This window comes from Saccostrea cucullata, unplaced genomic scaffold (assembly GCF_032062105.1).
Source record: "Saccostrea cucullata isolate Sc308-1 unplaced genomic scaffold, CSIRO_AGI_Scuc_v1 ctg1572, whole genome shotgun sequence".
NCBI classification, from domain to species: domain Eukaryota; kingdom Metazoa; phylum Mollusca; class Bivalvia; order Ostreida; family Ostreidae; genus Saccostrea; species Saccostrea cuccullata.
The window spans coordinates 1-25,668 of NW_026939191.1; the positions used below are offsets into that span (position 1 = coordinate 1).

At 31.9% G+C, this 25,668-nt stretch overlaps 1 protein-coding gene across 1 annotated transcript; it reads left to right on the forward strand.

Moving 5' to 3' along the window:
- Window positions 1–5,245: 5,245 nt before the first annotated feature.
- Window positions 5,246–24,656, forward strand: LOC134252490 (uncharacterized). Its single transcript, XM_062734982.1, has 10 exons — window positions 5,246–5,380; window positions 17,439–18,017; window positions 19,354–19,419; window positions 19,686–19,807; window positions 22,210–22,384; window positions 22,952–23,049; window positions 23,150–23,257; window positions 23,540–23,575; window positions 23,735–23,836; window positions 24,237–24,656. The coding sequence occupies exons 1-10, from the start codon at window positions 5,371–5,373 to the stop codon at window positions 24,528–24,530; spliced, it is 1,590 nt and encodes a 529-aa protein (XP_062590966.1). The 5' UTR covers window positions 5,246–5,370; the 3' UTR covers window positions 24,531–24,656.
- The last annotated feature ends 1,012 nt before the right edge of the window (window positions 24,657–25,668 follow it).

Sequence of the window (25,668 nt, forward strand, 5' to 3'; positions counted from 1 at the left end):
TCAGATGTACATGTAGGATCAGGTGCCATGCATATATATCGATCCATTGATGTATATGCAGTCAAAAATAATGATTCCGGAGAACAAAGATTCATTTATTTAACTCACATACAATCATCCTTATTATCCCCTCGCAACGGAGTTGGGGGGGGGGGGGGGGTAAGGCAATCGTGTGTGTTTGTTTGAAGGTGAGGGGGCACATTCTGTGACGTGTAGTTTGCAAAGGAATCAATGTCGAATGCCTTCTTGATTTATAGAAATGCTCTTTGGCTGATATGTCGTATTGTTGTGCCCTTGTTTTGAGATTGAATTCATCAGTCTGCAACGTCTTTCATAACTAATATTGTTCAAAGATCTAGAAACCTCTTTTTGGTCAAATTAATATTATTGCATAAATATAATGTAAGTCAATTGCTTAGCCTTAATAAAGGCTGAGAATGATCTCATAAAGTGTTCGTTTAAGTTCAAGTAATATTTTCTTTACATTAGATTGACATTGTCCATGGATTTGGTTCCTACGATCCGTATTGTTCTGCGAAATCCAGTGAAAGTGAATGCAATTTGAATTGCTTACAAAAATGATGAAACAATTATAAAAAAAAAACATCTCTCTTCTGTACAATAAATATTGATTCTCTTCACTATTCAAAGGTCAATTACATCACTGAATCACAGTTTCCTTTATAACCATTTGATATTCTGTCAGAGTCTGAAAATTTTCTTTAATCTTATATTCTTTAATCGCCAAACGGCCTTCATTTAGCCGTTAAAGCAAGTCATCTGGATATTTATTCACTGTTCTATGGGGTGCCCATCTTTTGCCATTTTCAGATAATCTTCACAATTTGTGTTGATTTTGTTTATTCTTATTTCCTATCAACCAGTAATTCAGAAATGCTGCAGGTGTCTTTTCTTGTATTCATGATGATGTTGCTGTATGGAGCTTAATTTAGTTTGAAAACCACTTTTAGAAAATCCATACAACTTTTAGTCAATTAAAGAACAAAGCCATAGAGATTGGAGATTAGTAACTTTACAGAAACATATCAAGAGTGAATTCAAATTTCCTGTTCATGCAAGGGTCTTTGCAAAAGCAGTGCTAACGAAGTTTCTCACACCAGAAATGTGTAAGCTTTATATGAGAAATACTGACTCTAAAGGCGCATACATGTACATGTAACTTTGTATTTCTTTACTGATTACCAATTCCTTCCAATTACCATAGATTTTCAATCTTAAGTTCAGAGTCATGCAGCAATAAAGGCAATCTTAACCCCCTCCCCCCTAGACACATGATCCACCCCTGGATTTTCCAGGAATCCATGCTGATGCCCTTTTCGTAGATTTGTATTGCTCGATTTCTCATGAGATCGAACTCAGTTTGTTATTTTCGTTCTTCTTCATTCAAATTTAGATCATTCTTATAAAGAAATAGTTATATAGCCAGTGTTTGCTCAGGAAAAGGCAACCGTACAGCAACTGACAAATGAACAAAGCATCATGGGATGTGATCCCGAAGTGTTGCTCTGCTACGCAAGCGAAGCGACACTATAATACTGATTTAAGGAGGGAGAAGTATTGGTTTGTGGAGATTTGTTTTCGTTATTTGAAATTTTTTTAATTGTAAACCATATTAAATTTTACATTTCGTGGTGGTCATGAATTCGTAGGTATCTCCATACCTCGAAAACAACGAAAATTAAAACCCTAGGAAAATTAGTAATTCCACAGTAATTTCTTTCAAACACAGAATCTTTTAGATAATCTGAGCAGAGATTCGTTGTTCGTTCTACCTTCTTCATCGTTCTTCGGCAATACTTTGTAATTTGTGTTAATGGAATAGATGCGTGTAGAATTCAATTATTTCAGTTTTTAGAGGAAAGCATATTCTGTCATATTGACTTACGGCGTAGCTTTGTGTCATTATTTTATCCCTACATTGATATATATTCATTGGAATTAAGTAATGCAGGAAATACATGATGAAAATGTAATGTTCATTAACCATACCCTTACTCTAACATTCGGAGTAACGCGTACACTGCTATGTTGCAAACACTATTGAAATCACAAGAGTACACTGCATCAACCTGTGAATCCTTCAAGAAGATCTGTGTTAACTTAATCATCTATTTCATTCTATATATCCTCAAACTATGCGAACACTTTACAGCAGTAATTGAATTTAAAAATTGAATATTATTAAGTAATATAACAAAGTATTGTTATGGTTTATTCAAGGTCTTCAACATTTCATGGGATGAAATCTCAGCAAATGAAAGATAACATATCCTGGATAAATCTTTGGCGCGACAATAATGTATATATCTGAGAAAATATAAAATTTCGATAGGTTCAAGGTTGTTTTCAAGGATAGCTACAATATTAAAAAGAAAATGGTGTCTCGTCAGTGCCTGTAATCGTTTATGATCCGATTTATTTTTCACTTCCCAAGCTCTGTACTACGGGTTAATTTAAGGACACTTCTAATCAATCAAACACACAACGCAAAGAAATAACATATACAACCATTCTAATCAAGCTTCCTGCAGTCTCCAACAATTGTCATTAATACCTTTTCTTAAGTAGGTTTTACTGCAGATCGAAAACAGACGTCGGGCACCATTATCCGTATTTATCACCAATCAAGAGATTGGTTTTCATCTATGTCACTTGTTAATTCTTTGACTGGAACTACTTTCTTACCTATATCATTACCCCAGATTCATTAGTGCATTTTGTAGCTATATAATATCTGAAAGCACAAAACAGGGGAGGGAAAATCAATTATTTCCAATCAATGCAGGTGTAAACTTATGTTCGCTTTCTGCAATGTAAAAACATACTTCAAATTATTGTAAGTAAAGAACTTGCTTATGATTAGCAAATTGATTAAAAATAAATCATGCTGTTATTGCCTTGAAATAGCTTTGAATTAGAATTGAAAACCTCCAAAAGTTTCAATGCTGAATTATGAAAAGAACCGTACTTAATTTTAATTTCAAAAATTTGGGTAACAAAGAGATTTATCAAATGGGAATAAAATACATGAACATTTGAGACTTCTTCAGCAAATCTCAATGTTTCTTCTTTTTTTTTTTTTTTTTTTTAATTTTTTTTTTTTTAATACTTTTTTTTTTTTTTAATTTCTCGAAGAAAATTTTTAATTTTCAATTTTGCTGTTATGTTTATTGCTAAGATGCACAACCAAATAAAAACAATACATTGCCTCTTATAAAAATTGAAGATAACAGCGATCGATCTTTAAAATTTTACAAGCAATAAAACACCATAAAACAAACCCCTTTTATTCCAGAGGTTGGATCAGGTGTCGAGCAGGAAAAAGCATCCCATGTTGTTCTGTCAAAACCGTTGTGAGCAGTATAAGTACTGGGCCTTCTCGTTTAAAAAAAATATTCGTCTTTAAAGCATGCTTTTGAATATAATAAGTTGGAAGAATGAAGCAAAATATGCAGATGATAGCGGAATATTTAAGAAAAAAGAGTTAACTGGTGAATAAATTTGGTTGGTCTCGTAATCAAATCCTGTAAAGATCAAGGGTTTTCTTAATAGATTTGATCACCAAAATTTGATCAACCAAATTGATTTTCCAGTGAACTTTTAACATTGATGTTCATTTCTAATTTTTTTTTTAATTTGAAGAGATCAATTTGAATGAATATATATAACACCACTAACCCATTCTATTTTGTGAAGAGCTGTAACCTTTAAAAAAAGTTGAAATAGTTCCTTCAAATTGAAAAACAATGTATTATTTTCAATTTGTATGTAAGGATATATTTAAGTATTCAGCAAACTACAATTATGCTGTCATCCGTTTTATGTTTTTCTAAAAATATCGTTTTGAATTTCAACAGAACAGTCATGCAAGTCAACAATTATTTGCTCTGCAATATACATGTATATACATCTACAGTGAATTATAATGTGGAGTTGTTTATTTATATTTTTTGTCTACACTTTAAATTCATTCTACTAGTTGCATTTAAAAAAAATCAAAAGTGTACACGTAGTGCTGTGTTTCGTTATGACTTGGAATATCACCATGTCCTGTGACTTGGTCAGAAAATGACCTTTGACGTCCCTGTTCATAAATTTGGAATTGAACATGATTGATTTTCAAAAGGTTTATCGATGATTGAAGCAAAATTGCATTATTGTCGTCCTGTACAATAATGATTTCTTATATACTATACTGTATAGTTGATTGTGCAGAAATTTTTCTTCTGAAACATGTTAAAACTTTATTTTGATTTCATTGATCATAAGGGTTTAAAATAATAATAAACTCTAAATTACATTCAAATTAATCATAATAATACAATTTACTTGCAAAATAAAATTCTCAAAAATGCAGCTTATATTCTTGAATACATGTAGTTGTTAGTTGGCCTTTTTCGTCTACAAACAGTTAAAAACATTCAAATATGAATCAGATGCGGCAAACTCTGTGTCGTCTTTTATTTCGAGTTCACTGACATATATCAACTTATTAATGAGAGGCATTATTGTCGTCCTGTACAATAATGATTTCTTATATACATTGTACTATACTGTATAGTTGATTGTGCAGAAATTTTTCTTCTGAAACATGTTAAAACTTTATTTTGATTTCATTGATCATAAGGGTTTAAAATAATAATAAACTCTAAATTACATTCAAATTAATCATAATAATACAATTTACTTGCAAAATAAAATTCTCAAAAATGCAGCTTATATTCTTTAATACATGTAGTTGTTAGTTGGCCTTTTTCGTCTACAAACAGTTAAAAACATTCAAATATGAATCAGATGCGGCAAACTCTGTGTCGTCTTTTATTTCGAGTTCACTGACATATATCAACTTATTAATGAGAGGAATTATTATTCATTGATAAAAGAGTGGTTAATAAACATATCTGATTGTAGCGTTGAAGGCTAAAACAAGAGTCTGCGTCTTCTCATTTAGAAGTTTCTTTGTTGTCATATGCAGGTCGGCTTATATGGGAAATAATTAAGTGGCTATCAAAAATCTAACCCTGATCTCCAAAGACAACATAAATGTTTTCAATGAGGAAATCTAGCATCCTTTTATGATCAAATTCAGAGTAATTGTGCGTAGAATCAGAGTGATACATAACAAAGTAATTTTGTTGATGACCAATCACAAGATATAAAAGAAATTCTGCGTTCCATTTTTATTTAAGAATGGGAGAGAAAGGGGAAATCTGCTATTGGATGGAACTATTTTCAACGGATCTGTAGCAGCAGACGTGTAAAGGAATCAATACGCCAAGTTGAGCGGTTCTTCTTCTGTATGTTTAAATCCATATCAGGGAATGGGGATTAGTATACAAGACTGCTAGGATGGAGGAAGGTAAGAAAACAAAAATTCTTCAATTTATTATTAGTCATTGTTTTAATAATTGGATATATTTTCAGTAACCTTTCTTCACTATGTATGAATCAGCATTTAAATTTTTAACAATGAAAGTTTTCTGCAATTTATAATAATTCTTTTGACATCATGATCTGATATACTCTAAGGGACTTGACACAAATAATATAAGATTTATTCTAAATGTAGCAATAGTAAAATACATTAAACGCTCCTGGACACAGTTGCATTACCGTCTTGTTTACACTTTTAAATTATCGTTTTTATTATTTTCTTTATTTAAATAAAGTAAGTTTAACTAATTGATGTTGCATATACATTTTTAAAATTCAATGACATCAAAATTCTTTATTACATTAAGTCTACATCTGTGTTTGTAAAGAGGAGCACAAGTTCATTGTTTATGTTTACGTTTTATCGGATGTGATTAATTTGTCACACATCACTCAACACAAACTCACGATGCTGGTGTTGGTCTTGCTTTCTAACATTTCTACCCTAAGTCTCTAGTTCATAGTTTAATATTTTCATCAATACACAAAGGATTTTCCACTTTTCATATATGAAGGATAAGTTTTACTTTGTCATAATGCATATGTATTTATGACAATCAAACGTGCACTGAAAGTAAATTGTGAATGCGCCATTACAATACCCGGTATATCGGTCTGAAATCATGTATTAATGTCATGATATTATATTGAAAATATTAGAAAATATATACTGCAATATCAATTGTGTGTCCAATTCCCTATGAAACGAGACTGATTAAAAAAGATTTCGTCTATACTGAATTTGAATTTAATTTACTGTATCTCAAATGGATATTTTTACTTTTCTCCATAGTTAATCCAACTGAGTTTTCTCCGATCTATAATTTATAATTATGTTTCATCTGCAGTCTTTGACATAAAACCTTTATAGAGTTTTCTGCTTAGAAAGTCAAAAGATATAATTTACTTTCTAAATTGAAAACTTTTAAAAGTGTTTCAAAATACTTTATTTGTCTTAATTTTAATTTTTTTCATAAGTATTTCTTCCATTTTACAAAAGAATTCTTTTTGATACATTTGTAGAAGTCTTAGACCAGCAAACACGTGTATCTATCAGATTTAGAGAGAAAATGAAGTAATGTTTAAGATTTTTATGATATCAAAAGCAATTCCTCATAGAAATAAAAATCCCTGTCGGCATAACGATTTTCACTCAAATTTGACACCTCGTTTGAATGTCATTCAATCCGAGCACGTACCAAAGAAAGTAATCATCACGAACACATACCATAGAAAATAATCAGTAGTTTTCTGACACGGAAGCTTATCAACTTTGATTTGCTCCATATCTACTTTGATAGCCTGTTATTCGTTTGTAGTTTGTAGCTGGCTTGTCTATAAAAAGAATTACCCCGATAATGTTAAGTTATATTTCTAGTAAGTCCTCCCAATCCTTGTGTCTTTCTCTAAATCATTTTTCGTCTTTGATGACTTAAAATCTCCCCTCAACAGAGATATGCTGTTAATCAGATACTTTCTAGTACACTTTGTTCTCCACAGGTAATTTTCCGCTACATGTATATCAAGTTCAATATGAAAAAATGATTACTGATTTTCCCTTTGAAGTAATTTTATTAGGTCACCTGAGTAAATCATGTGACCTACTGCTACGAGTCCTGTTTTTGTCCAATGGTGCATCCTGTATGAGCAAGCTTCTTTGTATATCATAACCAATTTTGGTCCCCCTGGTCTTTGGACAATTATTTTTGAACATGTTTCCATTGGTCATGAAGGGTTGGCCAAAGACTACGATATCTTAAAAATCTTTTCTTACTTTTTCTTTCCCCTTTCTACTAATATTGTGAAAAACGAGTTAAAACTAGAGGTAGTTATAACTGAGAGTTATGAGCTCATTAAATGATACCCCTGCCTTCTATATGGTTATAACGACAGTCCATGTTTTGCTCTGGGAGACCCGATATAAGTGTTAGATCAAAAAGTAAAATAGGAGGTGCACAATGGCATTATGTAATAAAAACTATTAATATCATTCAATTTTATTCAGTGGTATATAGGAGGAGTTGTGGATAAGAAATGGGTACCCTTCAACATTATAGAAAAAATGGGCAGTGTCAATGTTTTGCTCTAGAAAACCAGAAAGTATGTGTCCTATCAAAGAGTAAAATAGCAAGTGTACAATGGCATTATATAACAAACTTAAGATTCTGTAAAAGTCTCATTAAATTTCATTCCGTGGTATAAAAAAAATGGTTCTGCATTTTGCTTTTCGGACATCATAATCACAATATACCCTCCAACTTTTCAAGCGGGTGGTAACAAAAAAAATAGGTTTTTAGGTGATTTCTGTTAGTTCTGAAAAACGAAATCGGCTCTGAAATTCATTTATATAGTACCCATGTCTCTATATTTTGCTTTTTCCCCATAAAGATCAATATTTATCTATATACAATCCTATACGTCTATCAACTGTACACTTGCAAAAATACATTGTCTACAGTGAATTACATGAATATAGAGAAATTGAGAGGGAACATTTACTACTATATTCTCGTGATTATTTAAGCCCTTGTAATTTTAATTAACTTTAGTCTGTCTCCTTCCTCGTGCCTCGATCTTTTTTGCATAGCTATCTTAAATTAGATTTGCTTCTTATTAAAATATACTTGACTATTCAAAGTTTTTTTTTTATATCATAATCTTCTGAAGAAAATTTGATTAAGTTTTTTTTTCTTTTTCTTTTACATTTCATGAAGTTTAGTCATGATATTTTTGTGTCTTATTGACAAAAAGCCAGGATTAAGAATTTTCATTTCTATATTCGAAAATTAACCTTAAGCTTCTTCCAAAAACAATCTGTTTTTTAAAAACAATTTATGAAGTGGAATTGGATGTATTTTATATTTTAGTGTCTTATATAGAAAGCCGAGATTAAGAATTTTCATTTTTATATACAAAAATTACCCCAAGAAAACAATTTTTTAAATAAAAAGCTTTTTACATGCAATAAGTATAAACAATGCTTTATACTACATATAACAAACCGTGCGCGCATAAATTTCTTTATTTTTTGGAATATCAAAGTAGTCAACATGTTGACTGTTGCTACGCTGGAGGGCGTGGCATAATAGTTTTTTTAAAAGAATTTTTCGACCAAAATAAATAATTTACATGAAAGTATAATATGAGTATTTATGTTATAATATATATGATATGATGTAACTTTATGTTAATCAATGATATATTTATAAACTGTAAAAGTTTTAACATTATAAACCACATAACTTTTTTTTTTGGGGGGGGGGGGGGGGTTATTGTCTATTGTAAAATTAAATTTTTAGAATCTTTTGACCTTTAATGAAACAATGCTTTTTATGTCTAAGTATTGCTATTTCATTTTTATGAAATAATACTTGAGTAGTCTTGTATGTAGAGAGATTATGATTTTGTTTCATGAGTTAAATGTATAAAATTTTGACCAAAATATTTAATGTAAAAAAATCGTATATTCAAAAGAAATATTTGTATTAAATATAAAATAACTATTTTGCCTTGGTTATAATGACAAAGTCCGTGTTTTCCTGGTAGACCTGAAATAAAATAGGAGATGCACAATGACATCATGTAATAAAGAATCTGTAAATTATCATTAAATTTTATTCAGTGGTATAGGTGGAGTTGCTGATAAGAGATTGGTAACATTATAGAAAAAAAAAACCAGTGTCAATGTTTTGCTATGGGAAACTCGAAATATATTTCCGAACAAAAAGTGAAATAGGAGATGCACAATGGCACTATATGTTTCATGTAACAAAGAAACTATGAGAGTCTCATTAAACATCATTCAGTGAGGAGTTGCGAATAAGAGATGGGTACTCCAAAGCGCAAAAGACGATCACCATATACCCTCCCGATTTTCAAGTTGGGATTATATTGAAGACTGTTGTATCTTTAAATATTTAGTTTGAACAGGTTTTTTTTTCATTCACAACCCCAAAGTTAATCTTAATGAAATAGTTCTATCCTCATTGATTATTATCTCAGCATGTTAAAAAAATTCGTGGGTGTATAGATTTGTATTGGAATTGCAAATTTCTGAGAGATTGCTCTTTTAAGTTGAATTTTATCTAAATATACAAGAGACATTTTAAGAAAAACAAGGATGATTTCAATTATATGGTTTAGATCTGATTTCAAAAGATATTTTTCCTAACTGAGTTTAAATGCATTTCTGGCCAGAGCCTACAGTGTTTTTTGTTTGAATTTTATGCAAAACGTTACATTATGATATTGATTTATAATTTAGAAGCGCTCCATTTTACCCTTGATTATCTCGGTTAAACACCCTTTGACCAATTTATTGTGCTTTCTCCCGTACAGAATAGCTATCTGAGTTTGTTATGTAATAGTCGAGAAGTGTGCCGATAAAATGGTTTTCAATTGACGTTCCAAGAAAATGGAATTAAAAATGAAAGCAATTGATATATCAATAGACACACAACATTTTTAAAAACTCACACCTTCAAATATTTATAATGGTCTCTATATTGTTTAATTGAAAAAAAAATAAAAAAAAAAAGTGGAGGATTCAATAACATCAAGGGGAAAATGTTTGATTTTCAAATCATTTACTGTTTACATAAGATGTAAAAATTTAGGGGTTTTTTTAATTTAAAAAAACAACACTTATTTGATTTACATTGTGAAGTTTTATCTCTAATAACCGTAGTAGGTAGAACGCTTGCTATGTTTAAAGAGGTCGTGGGTTGGAATCCCGGCCTCGACTGACTTGAGTGCAAACTAAATTTTATGGCAAACGCATTCAGCTTTTCCATTGTCAACTTTCTTTTTTTTTTTTTTTTGCAGGAAATATTCATTTACATATGGTCCTAATTCCTCCCAAATTATTCGCTACTTAACAGCATGCCCTGAGTACAATCCATTTTTTTAACCCAGGCAGGCTACTCACACATAAGTTGATGTTACAGGAAATTCAACATCCTCGTTTCGTCTAAAGTCGTTTTTTTCGTTAATTCTATAGTCGTTAGAATGACCTTAATTAATACAGGACATATAATAGCAAATATAACCCAAAACTGGGTCTTAATTTGGCTGACTTGTTTCATACCAACTGCGAAACTTTTGCTTTTGTACTGAATTTTACTATGGCATGTTTTGCCACTTGATCAATACATACGGCTCACGACAGTTGCACCTGGTCAACAGGGGATGCTTACTCCTCCTAGGCAGCTGGTCCCACCTTTGGAATTTCCAGGGGTTCGTGTTTATGCCCTGTTCATAGTCTTGTTTATAGTTTTAATGTACTGTTCTTTATATTTCAAATACTTCCTTTTTTCGGCTTTGAAAAAAATATTCTGAAGCCATACTACTGTAATAATCTTGTTAAGGTTCAAAACCACAATTATTTTTTGCGAGACCCAATGGTGTTACAATAAATTCATTGTTTATAAGCGAAGAAAAAAATCATTTATTTATTTTCTTTTGAAATAAGAGCTAGACAGAAAGTACTTTATCTGGAAAAGCAAAATGTGTAAACAGTAAAATGTGCTTCAAATTCCACAGAAGAGTATTGCTGCCATTTGACAAGCTTCCTTTGGCGGACATGGAGATATACTGATCTATGTTTTTCTCTGACAGAGGTTTTTGTCAACGTCAATTATAAATGGGTTCGATGATATTGTTTTCTGTTTAAGGCAATTATTCCCGCAGTGTTATTCTAGTGGCCTCTCTCTGGGGAGAAATAAATCACAGGCTAATTTGGTTCTTAGGCCAAAATACGTCACGTTGTCACGTCTTAAAGTTTGTCTGGGAAAAGACAAAAGCATCCATAATTTGATTGGTTGGCTTTGAAACAACCATGTTTTTAATAATGTTTTGTCCTTCTGTAGGTATTTGTGAACTTTCAAAATTTAAGCCATGATGATGAACACAGGGTCTCCAATGTAGAATTTATAGTTGACACACTGTAACTACACGGCGCAAAGACCCACCTTAAACAATACAATGTAACACTATAACAAATCAAGGCAAGGGAGTTTCAAGTTCCTTTATTCTATTTTGCTAACTTGATCGTCTGATTAACAAGCACAGGTAATTAAGAAAGAAAAGTACAGAAAGAGGGGGAAAATATAGAATCACGAGTGAAAATAATGGTCTACATCAGTATACATATTTTATTTTGGTTTACAATGTGGGACCATTAGTTTTTATAAGTAATAAGCAATTCAAAGGTTTATAAATTTCTTTTTATGTTATAATATAGAGGAGATTTTAAAATGAAATGAAATTGGCCCTTTGTATAAAAAAAAGATTACCAAAAGACCAAAATATTTGAATTAATTCACAATTTCTAAATCTGATTCAGTGCAAAATTAAAATTGGCTTTTTTGATATCTAAAAAACAATTGCTTTCGAAATAAAAATGGAACTGGGAAATTTTCTCACCTTAAGATTGATCGTCAACAAAATTACTTTGTTAAAAATCACTCAGGTTCTAGGCCTATACACAAGTATTGTAACGTTGATATTAAAAAGATGCCGGATTTCCTCATTGACAATATTTTAATATTTATAGGATATTTTAGACCAAGTCTTCAAACAAACTGGTGGAATTCCGATAAACATTAATTGTACGTGTTCTTATATTCCTGTGAAGCTGAATTTATTCAAAACCTTCTACATCAAAAGGGGAAAACACTTGACATTCTGAAATATCGACGACGTTTTATAAATTAACAATAGTTATTTCAATTCATCTTCCTACTCAATATATTTCAATGAATTTGAATTAAAAGGCAACACAAAGTTTGTCACATCCGATTCATATTTGGATGTTATGACTAACTATATACTGAGTATAAGATAAAGACCAACTAATATCTAAACAAACGAGATTACTTCAGCTTTGCCATCGTCAAATTTACTTGTTTAAGTTGTTATAATTTTTTCCGCTATCACTTGCATAAGTAGTTTATGCACTGTAAAAAAAAAACTAGTTAAAATCACGAAAAAACTAGTAAATTTACTGTCCATACAATCACTACCTTAAAAGTAGTTTTACCAGATATTGGCATCTTTACTAGACCGGTCGACAGGGGATGCTTAGTCCTTCTGGGCACCTGATTTCACTTTCCAGGATTCTGTGTTTCTGTCCTGTTCACAGATTGGTATTACTTGTAGAGTTTAAGATTGATCAATTTTCATCATCTTATTTTTGTCATATCACTTTTTTATCTTGAGAAACTTCGCATTGTTGCTTTGACATTCTTGCGGAATTTTCTTCTAACCTTCATTTATTTTAGCTTCCTTAGTTTGTTTTGATTGTCTTCCCAAGCTAGAATGGAGCCTTTCTGTTAATGTAACAAAAAATTAAGTTGCTGTCTTTAGAAAAGCTGGTGAGTTACAACGAACTCTAGCTCAACAATGTATATGACTGTTCGTTTTCTTTTCCTCGCATTGTCGAAAGGGAATTGGTATTTCTCTCCACCTTACTTTCTCGGACGCATCTTGCGAAGCTTCTTTCATTCTCTCCTCTTAAAATAAAAGACAAATTCTTCAGAAATAATTAAATTACTTTTAATTTGTCTTGGAATTTTGTGTGCAATATTAGGTTTCAAACTTGCAAACAAAACATTTCTCTTTAACTTTCTAGCAGCACTTTTCTTTTTGTCATAAACAGATCAATCATAGAAAAAGAAAAAAAATCCAACTAGCGATATGATTTTGTAATTTGGCTTTTGGTCAACTTAATAGTGCACTGGTTCAATTACTGGAGTTCCCTGAGAACAAAAAAGCATGACTGGAAGTAATCAAATTTTCACCGTGTCTTTGAGTGCGATGAAATAAACTAATGCTGTCTTCTTGATAGATCGTAGTTATATTTTGGATTGAATAAAAGCATCTAGAACAGAGGTTCCGTCTCTGGTTTTATAAAAGAAAAATCTTGAATTATGAATTTTCTACGTTCTTTTAAAAAACAAAAATCCTGCTGAGAAAATGATTTTATCCTTTGAAATAAAATAACGTGAATAAGGTGTGCAATAAACCAATATGTTAAGCCTCCATTAATTCAATATTTTATTATATACACACTAACTATTTAAATTGGTACCACGATCTTGGTATTTCAGAAGGATTGCATTTTGATTGAACAAAAGATATGTCTTAATTAAGTTGTTGACAATTAGAACTCGAATGAAAATAAAATGAACAAGTTCTTGTCTTCGAAAACGATACCAGTTCAATAAGCCTTCACTACTTGGGTCCTGAACAATACTTCTTTATTGACAACATAGACCATTTGAAAACCTTTTTGGCGTTGTCAGTTTAGTTTAATTGTTGCACAATTTATCGTCAAAAACATAATTGGATAGGAAGAGGATAGAGTGTTCAGACTTCATTACATACATTTCGCTAAGAAAGAACAGTGATACCAGAATGGTACTGTCAAGTATACAATGAACCCTAGTTAAACACTGGATATGACCGTTCGTTTTTTTTTCCTTGCATTGTCGCCAGGGCATTTGCATTTCTCTCCGCATCTTGCCAGGCTTCAACATTATTGAAATGTTCTTGACATCTTGCATTCTATCTTCCTAAATTCTATAAGACAAATATTTTTTCAGAAATAATGAAATATGTTTTTAACAACACAAATGATTTTAACTTTAATTTGTTTATACCCTTTTATGTGCAATATTGGGATTAAAACTTGCAATCAAATTATTAAGTTGACCTTTTTGCACCTCTTTGATTTATTACTTTCTCTCTAATTTTATTTTAAATGCGTTGATAAATTTAATCTTATTTTACATAAAATAGTTTGAATAATATTTATCATTGAACAAATCTTGCAAATTAATGTCATTTATTGTTGTGTCCTTGTTACTAAAAAAAACATATTTGGGGTAAAAAACTAAATAGGCAATAAAATATTTTCTTATATCAAGCAACTCCTCTCATTCCAATGAATGAAATTTGAAAGAAAAAATTTCAGTGATGTTAATTTTGAAATATTACATATTGCCAAAAAATTGTGCACTTTTTTAATATATCCTATTTTTAGTTTTTGATAAAACCTAAAAATATAAATTAAGACCTATATTAAATATTTCTGCAAAATCATAACGGGGTAAAAGTATGTGAGGCTAAAGCAAAACATTAAATTTAATAAATGTGCAGACAGAAATTTCTTGAAATCCATTATAAATATGTGGAGCAGTTTTTCCGATGAATGTTAAAAAATATACATTGTTGAATATAAATATTTTATAAAAATTGAATTTTGATAAATATTTTTTAAGTAAGAGGAGCGTGAAGTTTTCTAAAAATCGCTCACTTAATTTGTTTATATCCTTTTATGTGCAATATTGGGATAAAAACTTGCAATCAAATTATTTCTTATTTACTTTCTGGCAGCCCTTTTTGTTTTGTCACAAACAGATCAATCATAGAAAAAAGAAGAAAAAAAAACTAACGATATGATTTTGCAATTTGTCTTTTGGTCATTTAATAGTGCATTGGTTCAATTATCAGAGTTCTCCGAGAACAAAAAAAATATGACTGGAAGTAATCAAATTTTCGCCGTGTCTTTGAGTGCGATGAAATAAACTAATGCTGTCTTCTTGATGGATCGTAGTTATATTTTTGATTGAATAAACGCGTCTAGAACAGAGGTTCCAACTCTGGTTTTATAAAAGAAAATTGTGAATTATGATTTATTTATGTTCTTTTAAAAATCAAAAAATCATGCTGAGAAAGTGTCCTTTATCCTTAGAAATAAAATAACGTATTTCTAACTGTCAAAGGTCTAAGAGTGTATAAGGTGTGCAATAAACCATCCAGTCCTCACTGCTATGACAAGCCTTCCATTAATTCAATTTTATTATATACACAAGAAAGGTACCACGATCTTGCTATTTCAGAAGGATTGCATGTCGATTAAACTTAAAATATGTTTGATTAAGTTGTTGATAATTTGAACTTGAATGAAAAAAATGAATATGTTCCTGTCTTCAGAAACAATACTAGTGCAATAAACCTTCACAACTTGGGCCATGAACAACATAGACCATTTGAAAACTTATTCTGGCATTGTCAGTTTAGTTTAAGTCTTTCACAATTTACCAAAAATAGGACAGAATTTTAAGTCTTTATTACATCCAATTCTCTAAGAAAGCACAGTGATACCATAATGGTACTGTCAAGTATAATTCACTCTCTACTCTTATGATAATTGAGTTCCCACTATCACAAGTAATCTTTTGGCTTTCTATTTCTTTTCTATTATCAAGGTGTTGACTTTGTCCTTTTGTGATATTGAATTTGTATCATTTTATTACAGTTGCTGGCGATACTAATCAAACACTCTCAAGTTATTTTTCACGAAAGTATATGTAAACGTGTAATATACATTACTTGCAGTGTGAATTCAGAAGCAATATATTTATTTCTTATAACACCGAATCATACACTGGAAAATATGTATCACACTTACAGTCGATTTAATGAGGTTACTCCTCAACAAAGGCAATGTTATATTCACATGGGAACATAATTTTACTATTAGCGGGATAGAATTCGGATTGAAAACGGTTGGAGATGAGAGGAACTCTTCTTAATTGCTGTAGATGACCGGCCTTAATCGCCTTATACCGGCTTTGATATTTCATCCCTGAGAATCAATAAAATGATTCCTACCACCGTCCATTTCATTACACTGTCAGTAGATATCTGAACTGTAAGCATGCTCTCTCTAGTTCTTCGTTGCTTATTTAATTTGCTATACATGTTTACGACTATGACAAATCGTATGTTAAACAAAAAAAAAACAACAATATCTATGAATAATTGAGTCTGTTCATTTATGGTAAAGGCAAGAGGGGATATTTAATTATTTTGAAAATCTTCTACAATATCTTTACAGCCAGTATTCTAGAGATTAGATAAGCTTCATTTACAACAAAATAGGTCTCTCCAAAATATACCCAAAAAAATCTATGTATGTTTTTCATTGTTTGTTTGTCTGGTTGGTATTTTTTAGAAGGTGTTTGAAATATATCATTAAAGAAAAACTTTTCGAACACTTGTTAAAATTCTGCTAGTTTTAATTTTTACTGAAAGTTTTCCGTCATTCTGTCGATTCTCATTGAGATTTTATTTTTCTATTGTTTTAGCCTTTTGCCTTATTTATACATAATCAAGTTCATATTAACTAGATAATACTCTTTGTCGATTTTGCTGTCCAGCTAAACTTATCATTAAGAGCAAAACTTTCGATTTTCCAATAAAGATTTGTAATCACAAACATAATGTGCATGTTACTGATTGTAAAAACATTGCTTCATGGTTTGCGGTTATGATAGAGTGCATTTGGAAAAAAACAATGCTTGATTTCGAAATGAAAGGATTTGTCTCGCTAAGATTTTCCGATAGGAAGAAAAACCGGTATTATAGCGGAGCAGACAGACACAAATTATACGTTTTCTTATTTTCCGTTTACATGAGCACAATCTTTATGCTTCACAGGGTCACACAATCTGATGATGAGCTAACAAGTCTACTTTCATTCTCATTTTCTTGTTAACTTAACCTATCACGAGCAATATCGATTTTAATTTCCTAGCCATAATTTTTTGCTTCATCACGAATTGGGAAATTTTGCAAACAATATGATGTCTCATCAATATATCTAATCTTTGTCAACGAAAGAATACTGCTTATCGTTTAATTTCTGAGTGATCCTACATGCATTGTCTTCAAATAATATATGTAACTTGTATTTTCCTATTTTCATTAATCCTATTAGAGGACCAAATGCAATTTCTAAAGCAGCTCAAAGAAATGCTAGTTTTTTTCTATTTGAACGCAAAATAAGATTTTAAAAAATGATAGCAACACAGACTTAAAATTTTAGCATTTTGTTTTAATGTTATAAAGTACATAATTGGTTCTCTGTTTATGTTTACAATTTTTACAGCTCATTTTCATTTGATGCCTTTTTTCAGATCACGAATCGTTGGTGAAGTCTGATTTTACGGGAGTGTGTGAAGAGAACTCTTGTATTAGCCATTTCGACTCCGACGATGGTTCATTCGTGGACTGCATTCACTTTGATCCACCTGAAAACTCATTAACTCAGGGCGAGAGTGTTGAAGTAGACATTTTCTATACGGCTCCGCCACTGAAGGACCTTTATCGATATCATATATTTTTCTCTCATTCTGTAGAAGATGCTAAGTGGATTTCCGGAATTGTTCACCGACTTGAGGCAGACCCCTACAATTACAAATGTCATTACAATGACAGTGTCATACAAACGAAACAAAACATTCAACAGACTTTGATGAGTGCTGTGATTTTAAGTGAAAGAGTTGTAATTGTTCTTTCCCCAAGTTATGTCAAAACAAATTGGACAGAGTTTCAAGAATTACTTCAGAATCTCACATCCTGTAGTTTACATCAACAGCGCATGCTCGTGGTGTTGCTCAAAGATTGCAATATTCCAGAACAGCTCCAGCCTTTGGGTTTCCTCGACGCAAGGGAATGTGATTTCTTCGATTGTTTGGTCAGATATCTGCGAAGCGGTAATTTGATTGAGAAATTCATTTGAGATTCCATTCCCCCAAAATACTGCAGTTTACTTTGCCTCATCAGTCTCCATTCTTTGAATATTGTATTTTTAAAAATCCAACGTTTTTATGGTTATGTTTCATACAAAATTTGAAGATTTGTAGCTCGTTGGTCTGAAAAAAAGGTTTGAATGGACGACCAGAGAGCTACAGAACAATGTAGTCACCATCTTGTGAATAATGGCTTGTTTGTACTCTTACGTTCATTGATGCATCCGTCTTGTAGGTCAACTGATGAAATAGCGTGCTAAAAGTACAAAAAAAAATGAATAAAGCTCATAAATATTACATGCAATGATTTCTGAGTGTATAATCAGAATCCAATATAGCACTAAAAAGTACAAGTAGTATTCGCTTAAATTATAATTTTATCAATTAAACAAAGAGTAAAAATGTTCCTAATGCTGTACGACTGATTGTTAGTCGCTGGGTAAAATGATAATTCGGATTTGCAGTTTTGAATGAAGAAAAAAAATTCTGTAAGATCGTCGAAGTCTTCTACGAATAATATTTACAAATGCATATTTTGTAAATAAGAAGTTGTGTTCATCTATTTGGTCGTTAATGAAACTTGAATGTTACAGTTATTAAATGATTCTGACGATGCAGATAAAACTTGTTACATAACTGAAGATTTAACAATATAGTTGATTCAGAATCAAAATCTTTATGAAAAAAAAATTATATACCATTTATAACTTGAACACTGTAAAGATTCCTGTATAAATAAGTCAAAACTTATGAAATATAAGAAATCAGAAATCAATTGCGAAAATACACGATGGACTTATCGTTGAGTATAATTTGGTGTCATTCTATATAATGTTGAAATAACAGTAAAACACTGTCTTGCGTTTGCTTCCAAAGTCAGTAAACCATTATATTTACAATTTTCCCTTGTCACGAAATTGACATAAGAATATCAGATTGACGTAATAAACCACTGATTCTCCAAAGATTTCGCTGAACATCTAATATCTATTGACTCTTTACAATGATCTATTTCAAACTTTCAGGAGGAATGAAAGTTTGAGGCAGCTATTTTTGCGTGGCCAAATAGATCTTAAATGTAGTTTTCCCCTATTTTTATATGTACTGGGTTCATTTGCACTACTACGTGTTCTTCGAGAAATATTTATAATATTCTACTGGCAAATTGTATAATAAATCGTGTATAAAATGTCATTTTTTGTTGTTCCTTTGATTAAAATAAAATTAACAAAATAAATACGATTTACTAAAAATGTTTTCTTTCATTTTTAAATACACACTTTATCATCATTTTTTTCAGATAGGTTACCGAGAAGCAGTGATTCCTTCTCTAGTGAAATGTCCAGCATTCTGTATCGACCATTATGTAAGTTACACATATTTCTTCACTTTCAAAATTTTATGAAAAGTTTTTATCTAAAAATCTTTTTCTGAACACTTTAAAGTATATTACTTGAAAAATTTCTGTCTTGGAATTTGATTTTTACACGTTTCCTATGCATATACATGTTTACTTTTTCACTTTAGAATTTTCTTAAAACAATCTTTCTCTAGAAACCATTTTATGGACACTATATTGCTATGAATTATAAACTTTGATATCATACAAACGACCTTTATGGCTTATTCCAGCTGTTGCCAACGGCCAGGTACTGAGTTCGGTCCAGATCTCTTTTTGTGGAGCATGGAACGCCGAGCTACAATACACAGAGGACGATGACGTCCCCACCTCTCTCTGCTGTCACGGCATTGGGGTAATCTCTCTCTCTCCCTCTCTCTCCTAAAGTGGATAAGAAGTTTCGATTCAAATCCCCAGGCTGATCTTCAGTTAGTCTATTATAATAAATGCTTGTAAAACCAAGGATAAGATTTCTCGACTGCAAGTCAAACCCCAAGTTAGAGTTAAAGGTTCAAAATGTTTGTACCCAAGAAAAATTCTTACCAAAAGAAATATATCTGCAAAATATTAGTATGATAGTATGACAACCCTTACTGTCCCAACCATTTAGAAAATTTAAAAATGCATGTCAAACACAAGAGCTGAGGGTCCTGGGGTTAAAATATTGGTATTTAAGGAGAGGCTTTGTCACATGGAATACACTTGTACAATATGAAAGTCTTATCATCAACTGTTCAAATGACATTGCCAAATTTTGCTTTATAAAAGTAGGTAAAACTCCATGCTTTAAGTATAAAGGTAATGCTTGTTATTTCCAAATAGCCTAGGAAAGATTTTGTCGCATGAAATACATCGTACATGTACATGTGTGAACTATGAAAGCCTTAACGCACACTAACTGCTCTAATATTATGGCCAAGGTTGTGTAAAGTTCTTTTTCTAAAGCAGGTCAAACTTCAAGGTAATTGACACAATTATTGGTTTGTAAGGAAGACAAAAAGGCTTTGACAAGAGAAATACACAAATGAAATATCAAAGATCGAACACAAAACTTCAAAAGTTGGCGCCCGACAAACTTAAATATAAAACCATGCATAACAAATGATAGATCATCATTGGTGAACAAACAAAACTACCTTTGTTACAGGTTCGTCTCATCTGTCAGGAAAAAAATAATCACTTATGAGAAGTACATTCTCATTGAAAAACAAGCAAATTCAAAGAATTGTGGTCCCCCGCTTTCGGTGTCTTTGTTGGTGAGATGTTATTTTTTATGACATATTGTGTCTAATATAAACATCCTATCATATGTCATTTCATAGAAATTATCATTGAAGTTGATTTTTTTGAAGGATGAAAACCCTTATCCTGACCGTTAAAAAGTTATGGCCAAAGTTAACGTTTTTTAAAAGTAGGTCAACTCCAAGGTCAAGATCAAAGTTGTTGATGAAAGGTTTTCTCGCAAGGATTACATATGGGAAGCATGAAAGCCCTAGCCCTTACCGTTCAAAAGTTGTGGTCAAGGTTAAAGTTTTTTACATAAGTACGTAAATCTTTAAGTTCAAGGTCAAATGGTCAAAGTTGTTGATATCCAATGAAAGGACTTGTCACAAAGAATACATATGTGAAATATAAAAGTCCTAGTATCTACCGTTCAAAATTGTGACCAAAGTTAAAGTTTTTTTTTAAGTAGTTAAAACTCCAATGTCAAGGTCAAAGGGTAAAAGTTGTTGGTATCCAATGAAAGATCTTCTCAAAAAGATTACATATGTGAAGTACGAAAGCCATAGCCCTCACCGTTCAAAAGTTATGGTCATGGCTAAAGTTTTTCCATAAGTAAGTAAATCTCCAAGGTCAAGGTCAAAAGGTCAAGGTTGTTGGTATCCAATGAAATGTCTTGCAACAAGGAATACATATGTGAAATATAAAAGTCCTAGTATCTACTGTTTAAAAGTTGTGACCAAGGTTAAAGTTTTTAAAAAGTAGTTGAAACTCCAAGGTCAAGGTCAAAGGGTAAAAGTTCTTCATACTCAATGAAAGATCTTTTCATCAGAATTATAAATGTGAATTTTGAAAGCCGTAGTACTTATTGTTCAAAAGTTATAGCCAAGGTTAAAGTTTTTTCATAGATACGGAAATCTCCAAGGTCAAGGTCAAAAGGTTAAGGTTGTTGGTATCCAATGAAAGGTCTTTCCACAAACAATACATTTGTGAAATATGAAAGTCCTAGTACCTTCCATCCAAAAGTTATGGCCAGAGTAAAACTTTGAAATTTCTGTGTAAAAGTGGGTCAAACTGCAAGGTCAAGGTCAAAAGGTCAAATTTGGTGGTACCCAAAGAAAGGTCTTGTCACAAGGAATACACATGTGAAATATGAAAGTCATAGCTCTACTAAATCAAAAGTTATGGGCAAGGTTAAAGTTTTTGTGACGGACAGACTGACAGACGGACAGACTGACAGACTGACGGACAGACGAATGAGATTTAATGTCCCCTCGCTTTCGCGAAAGCGGGGGACAATAAAGGAGGGACTATCAAAACCCTGCAGAATTTCATCATATCCAGCATGATGCAATAGATCACTTTTTCTCGCGACACGGTATTTTCCCGAGATAGACATAAACTCTTCATAAGCGTGATAAAATCTTCACGAATTTTGATTATTGCTCCTAATCTTAAAGAAAATTAATCTCCTGTAGGAATACAAGTGTGTAGTTTTAGTCTCACAAAAAAATCCATTGACTTGTATCTTTGTAGATGAATTATGCTAGGTATATGGAGATCCTGAAATCCCTGACAACGATAAGCGGAAGTGACCACTACCACCTACTGTTCTCCCTCCGTCCAGTTCTCTTCCTCGCCATTTCTCTCTTTGTCTGGATGATTGTGTTCGTCTTTATCCTGGTTTATTTAATGGACGACTCTAATAAAAGTGAGTTGCAGGGAACGCACAATGTTATCTTATGTATAATATACTACTTGAAAGTTAGAAAAGCCAGTTGGAAAAAACCAAGGAAGAGGTCGGATTTACCAACTTCAAACACCAATTTTAAAGTGGGGAAGACAAAGATCAAAGTTGAAAATACCAACTTTTGACTTCCAAAAGCCAACTGCAAGCTTCAAAATATATTAAGCAGCACTATAATATGCTTATGTACTTTACTGCAAAGCAATGCATCAGTGTCTGATTGGAATGGCGAAGTCATGAAAAATTTACTGGGAAGCAGACAAGCAGTCACTACTTTGCAAACAAAGTGGTGTGGGGGTTATTAGGGTGTGTGGGTGTGTCTGTGTGATTTTTTTCGTGTTTTGCGTTGAATTTCAATATTGATGATGAAAATGCAAAGATTTGGGATGATAATGTAAGAATAAAGATAACGTGATAACGTGATGATATATGTATGTTGAATACAGAAAAAGATCTGTTTCAATAAATTCATCTGGGAACATTACTTTTCATTTGCTCTATCTTAATATATAAAGAAACCTTTTATTATAGGTATTTTATGTTTTCGGTTGGCTGTCTTCTCCATGCCTATGTTCTTCGTATTTGTTGGTTACTTCCTTAGATGGCGACGACAGAAAGTTCGGCAGAGGGTAAGGTTGATCATTAATCAGTCAACCAATCAATCGATACGACTTTAGTTCGTATACATCCATCTAAGTGCATCTTCATCAGTCTATAAAACTGTTGTAGATTGCTCGCAAAATGGTGCTGAAATGCCTTCCAATCAACGAAGAGCTATACAAGCTAGAAATGCCTTTGTTACTCACCGCAACACTGACGAAAAACGGAGAGTTTAATGTATCCTATAACAACTAAAGCCAGATTGATTTGGGTTTTTTGTGATTAAGTTTGGCTTTATTTTCATTTGAAGAGGGGTCTGGTGTTGGGCAAATTACTTCTTCATTTCTCTTAATTAAGTTTTTTCTGCCTTTTATTAACATTAATCTTGAGTTCAGTGCTTCATTTCTTGATATGAAACTATGCTTAAGGTTTCCTTTATTTGTCAGAATTCTCAAACAAAGCAAAGCTGGGTAAGGATACTATATTTTCTCGATATATTTTTTCCTCAACTTCAGCAAGATACATTTCATTTATTACTCATTATCAGATTGTACGGTGAGTTTTATAATACATTCCATCCAGTATTAATTAATTTCACACGAACATAAAAAATGTGTGAATTATCTTTGACATTTCTCTCTTCGTCTTACAGAAAGAATGATGAATATTTATATTCAATACTTGTACCTTTATCACTAATGATTTTTTTCGCAGGAAATTGCAGAACTTTTGCTGCAAGCTTGCACAGATAACGAGGAAAAGAAAATCGCTCACTTCATCCGTCTGTACACGTCATGTGACAACTTTCTATCATCGGTAAATTATAGTCATTTCCTATATCATTCACATATTTTTAAAATATGCACACAGCCGTTAGACTGTAAATGCGTGTCACCTTAACAGCATGTTCAGTCAAAGAAAATTTTAATTAAACATGCAGCTTTCTGGTTCTCATTTTGCCAACTCTACAAAATAAAGGTGTATCTTAACTTGCTTTAAAATCAAAATTTCTCAAGAAAATGTGCCAAAACACTCTTTAATTTTATTGGTGTTGACCTATTTTTAAGAAAGTCCCAATATAGTAGTTATCATTTCAGTTTTTCACGGTAATACAATCGGTGATGAAATTTATGCGAGTTTTAATTTTTGCAAAGAAAAAAAATATATAATCGTAAAAAGTATTAACTCGTCATCAATATCTTTGATTTTTTTTCAGGGAACTTTGGCAGAACGTTTTTGTGTGATGGTGTCTCCAATTTACTTGCATAGATTCATCATGCATGAACTTCCGGTCTCACCACAACAGAGACACACGGAGTTCCGTTTGTGTCTGTGTCAGTATATCGAACACATCCTGGATGATTTTTTCAGATGCTCGGCTGCCGGAATCGAAACTGAAAGTCTGGCGAAAACATTTCAGGAAAAGTTCATGTTCCGTGTACCGGTTGTGAATTCAAGACATACAAGTGAAAGGACTTGTAATGACAACACAAATTCAATATCTGTTTGATTTGAATAAACATCAAAACTATATTCAACATGCATTTCTACTGTGTTTGTGTACTTGTTTTTTTCCTAAATTGAGAATAGAGACACTGTTACAGTACTAAGCTCATAAAATGATATGCAACTCCCACATGGTGTATTATGACAGAGTTCTTTTTATGCCCCCGTAAACGAAGATTCGGGGGTATATAGTTTTTGTCGTGTTCGTGCCTCTGTCTAGCTGTCTGTGTTAATCTGCAAAAACTAAATCTTGCACATAACTTTTGATTTAGTGGAGCTTTCATACTTCACATGTATATTCCCTGTGAGAAGAATTTTTTTTGGGTACCACCAAATTTGACCTTGGAGTTTGACGATCTTTTACACAAAAATTTCAAACTTTTACTTTGGCCATATCTGTTGAACAGCAGATACCAGGACCATTATACTTCATGTGTATTCTTTGTGGCAAGACCTTTCATTGGATACCATCAACTTTGACCTTGACCTTGGAGATTTCCGTACTTATGAAAAAAACGTTAACCTTGGTCACGCCTCTTGAAAGTTAAGGGCTAGTGATTTCATATTTCACATATGTAATTCTTGTGAGAAGACATTTCAATGGATATCAAGAACTTTGACCCTTTGACCTTGACGGTTGACCTACTTTTAAAAAGCAAACCTTGACCATAACTTTAAAAGGGTTAGGGCTAGTGCTTTCACATATTTCATATTTAATCCTTGTAACAAGACCTTTCATTTAATATCAAGAATTGACCCTTTGACCTTAAAGTTTGACCTCCTTTTAAATTTTTAACCTTGGTCATATTTTTGTAAAGGTTAGGGCTAGGGCTTCCATACTTCACATATGTATTCTTTGTGCCAAATCCTTTCACTGGATACCAATTACGTTGACCTCTTGACCGTGGAGATTTTCGTACTTATGAAAAATTTTAACATTACCCTACTTTCATATTTTATAATTGTATTTTCAGTGAGAATACCCTACTTTGTGTACCAATATATTAAATTGGCATTTAAGAAAAGTTTAATCTTCGCTATTTTGTCATACGGGGGCATCGGTGTTTCACAAACACATCTTGTTTTCTGAAAAAAAAAATATTTAGATCTATCCAATATTGATCATAAATTGAAAATATGCC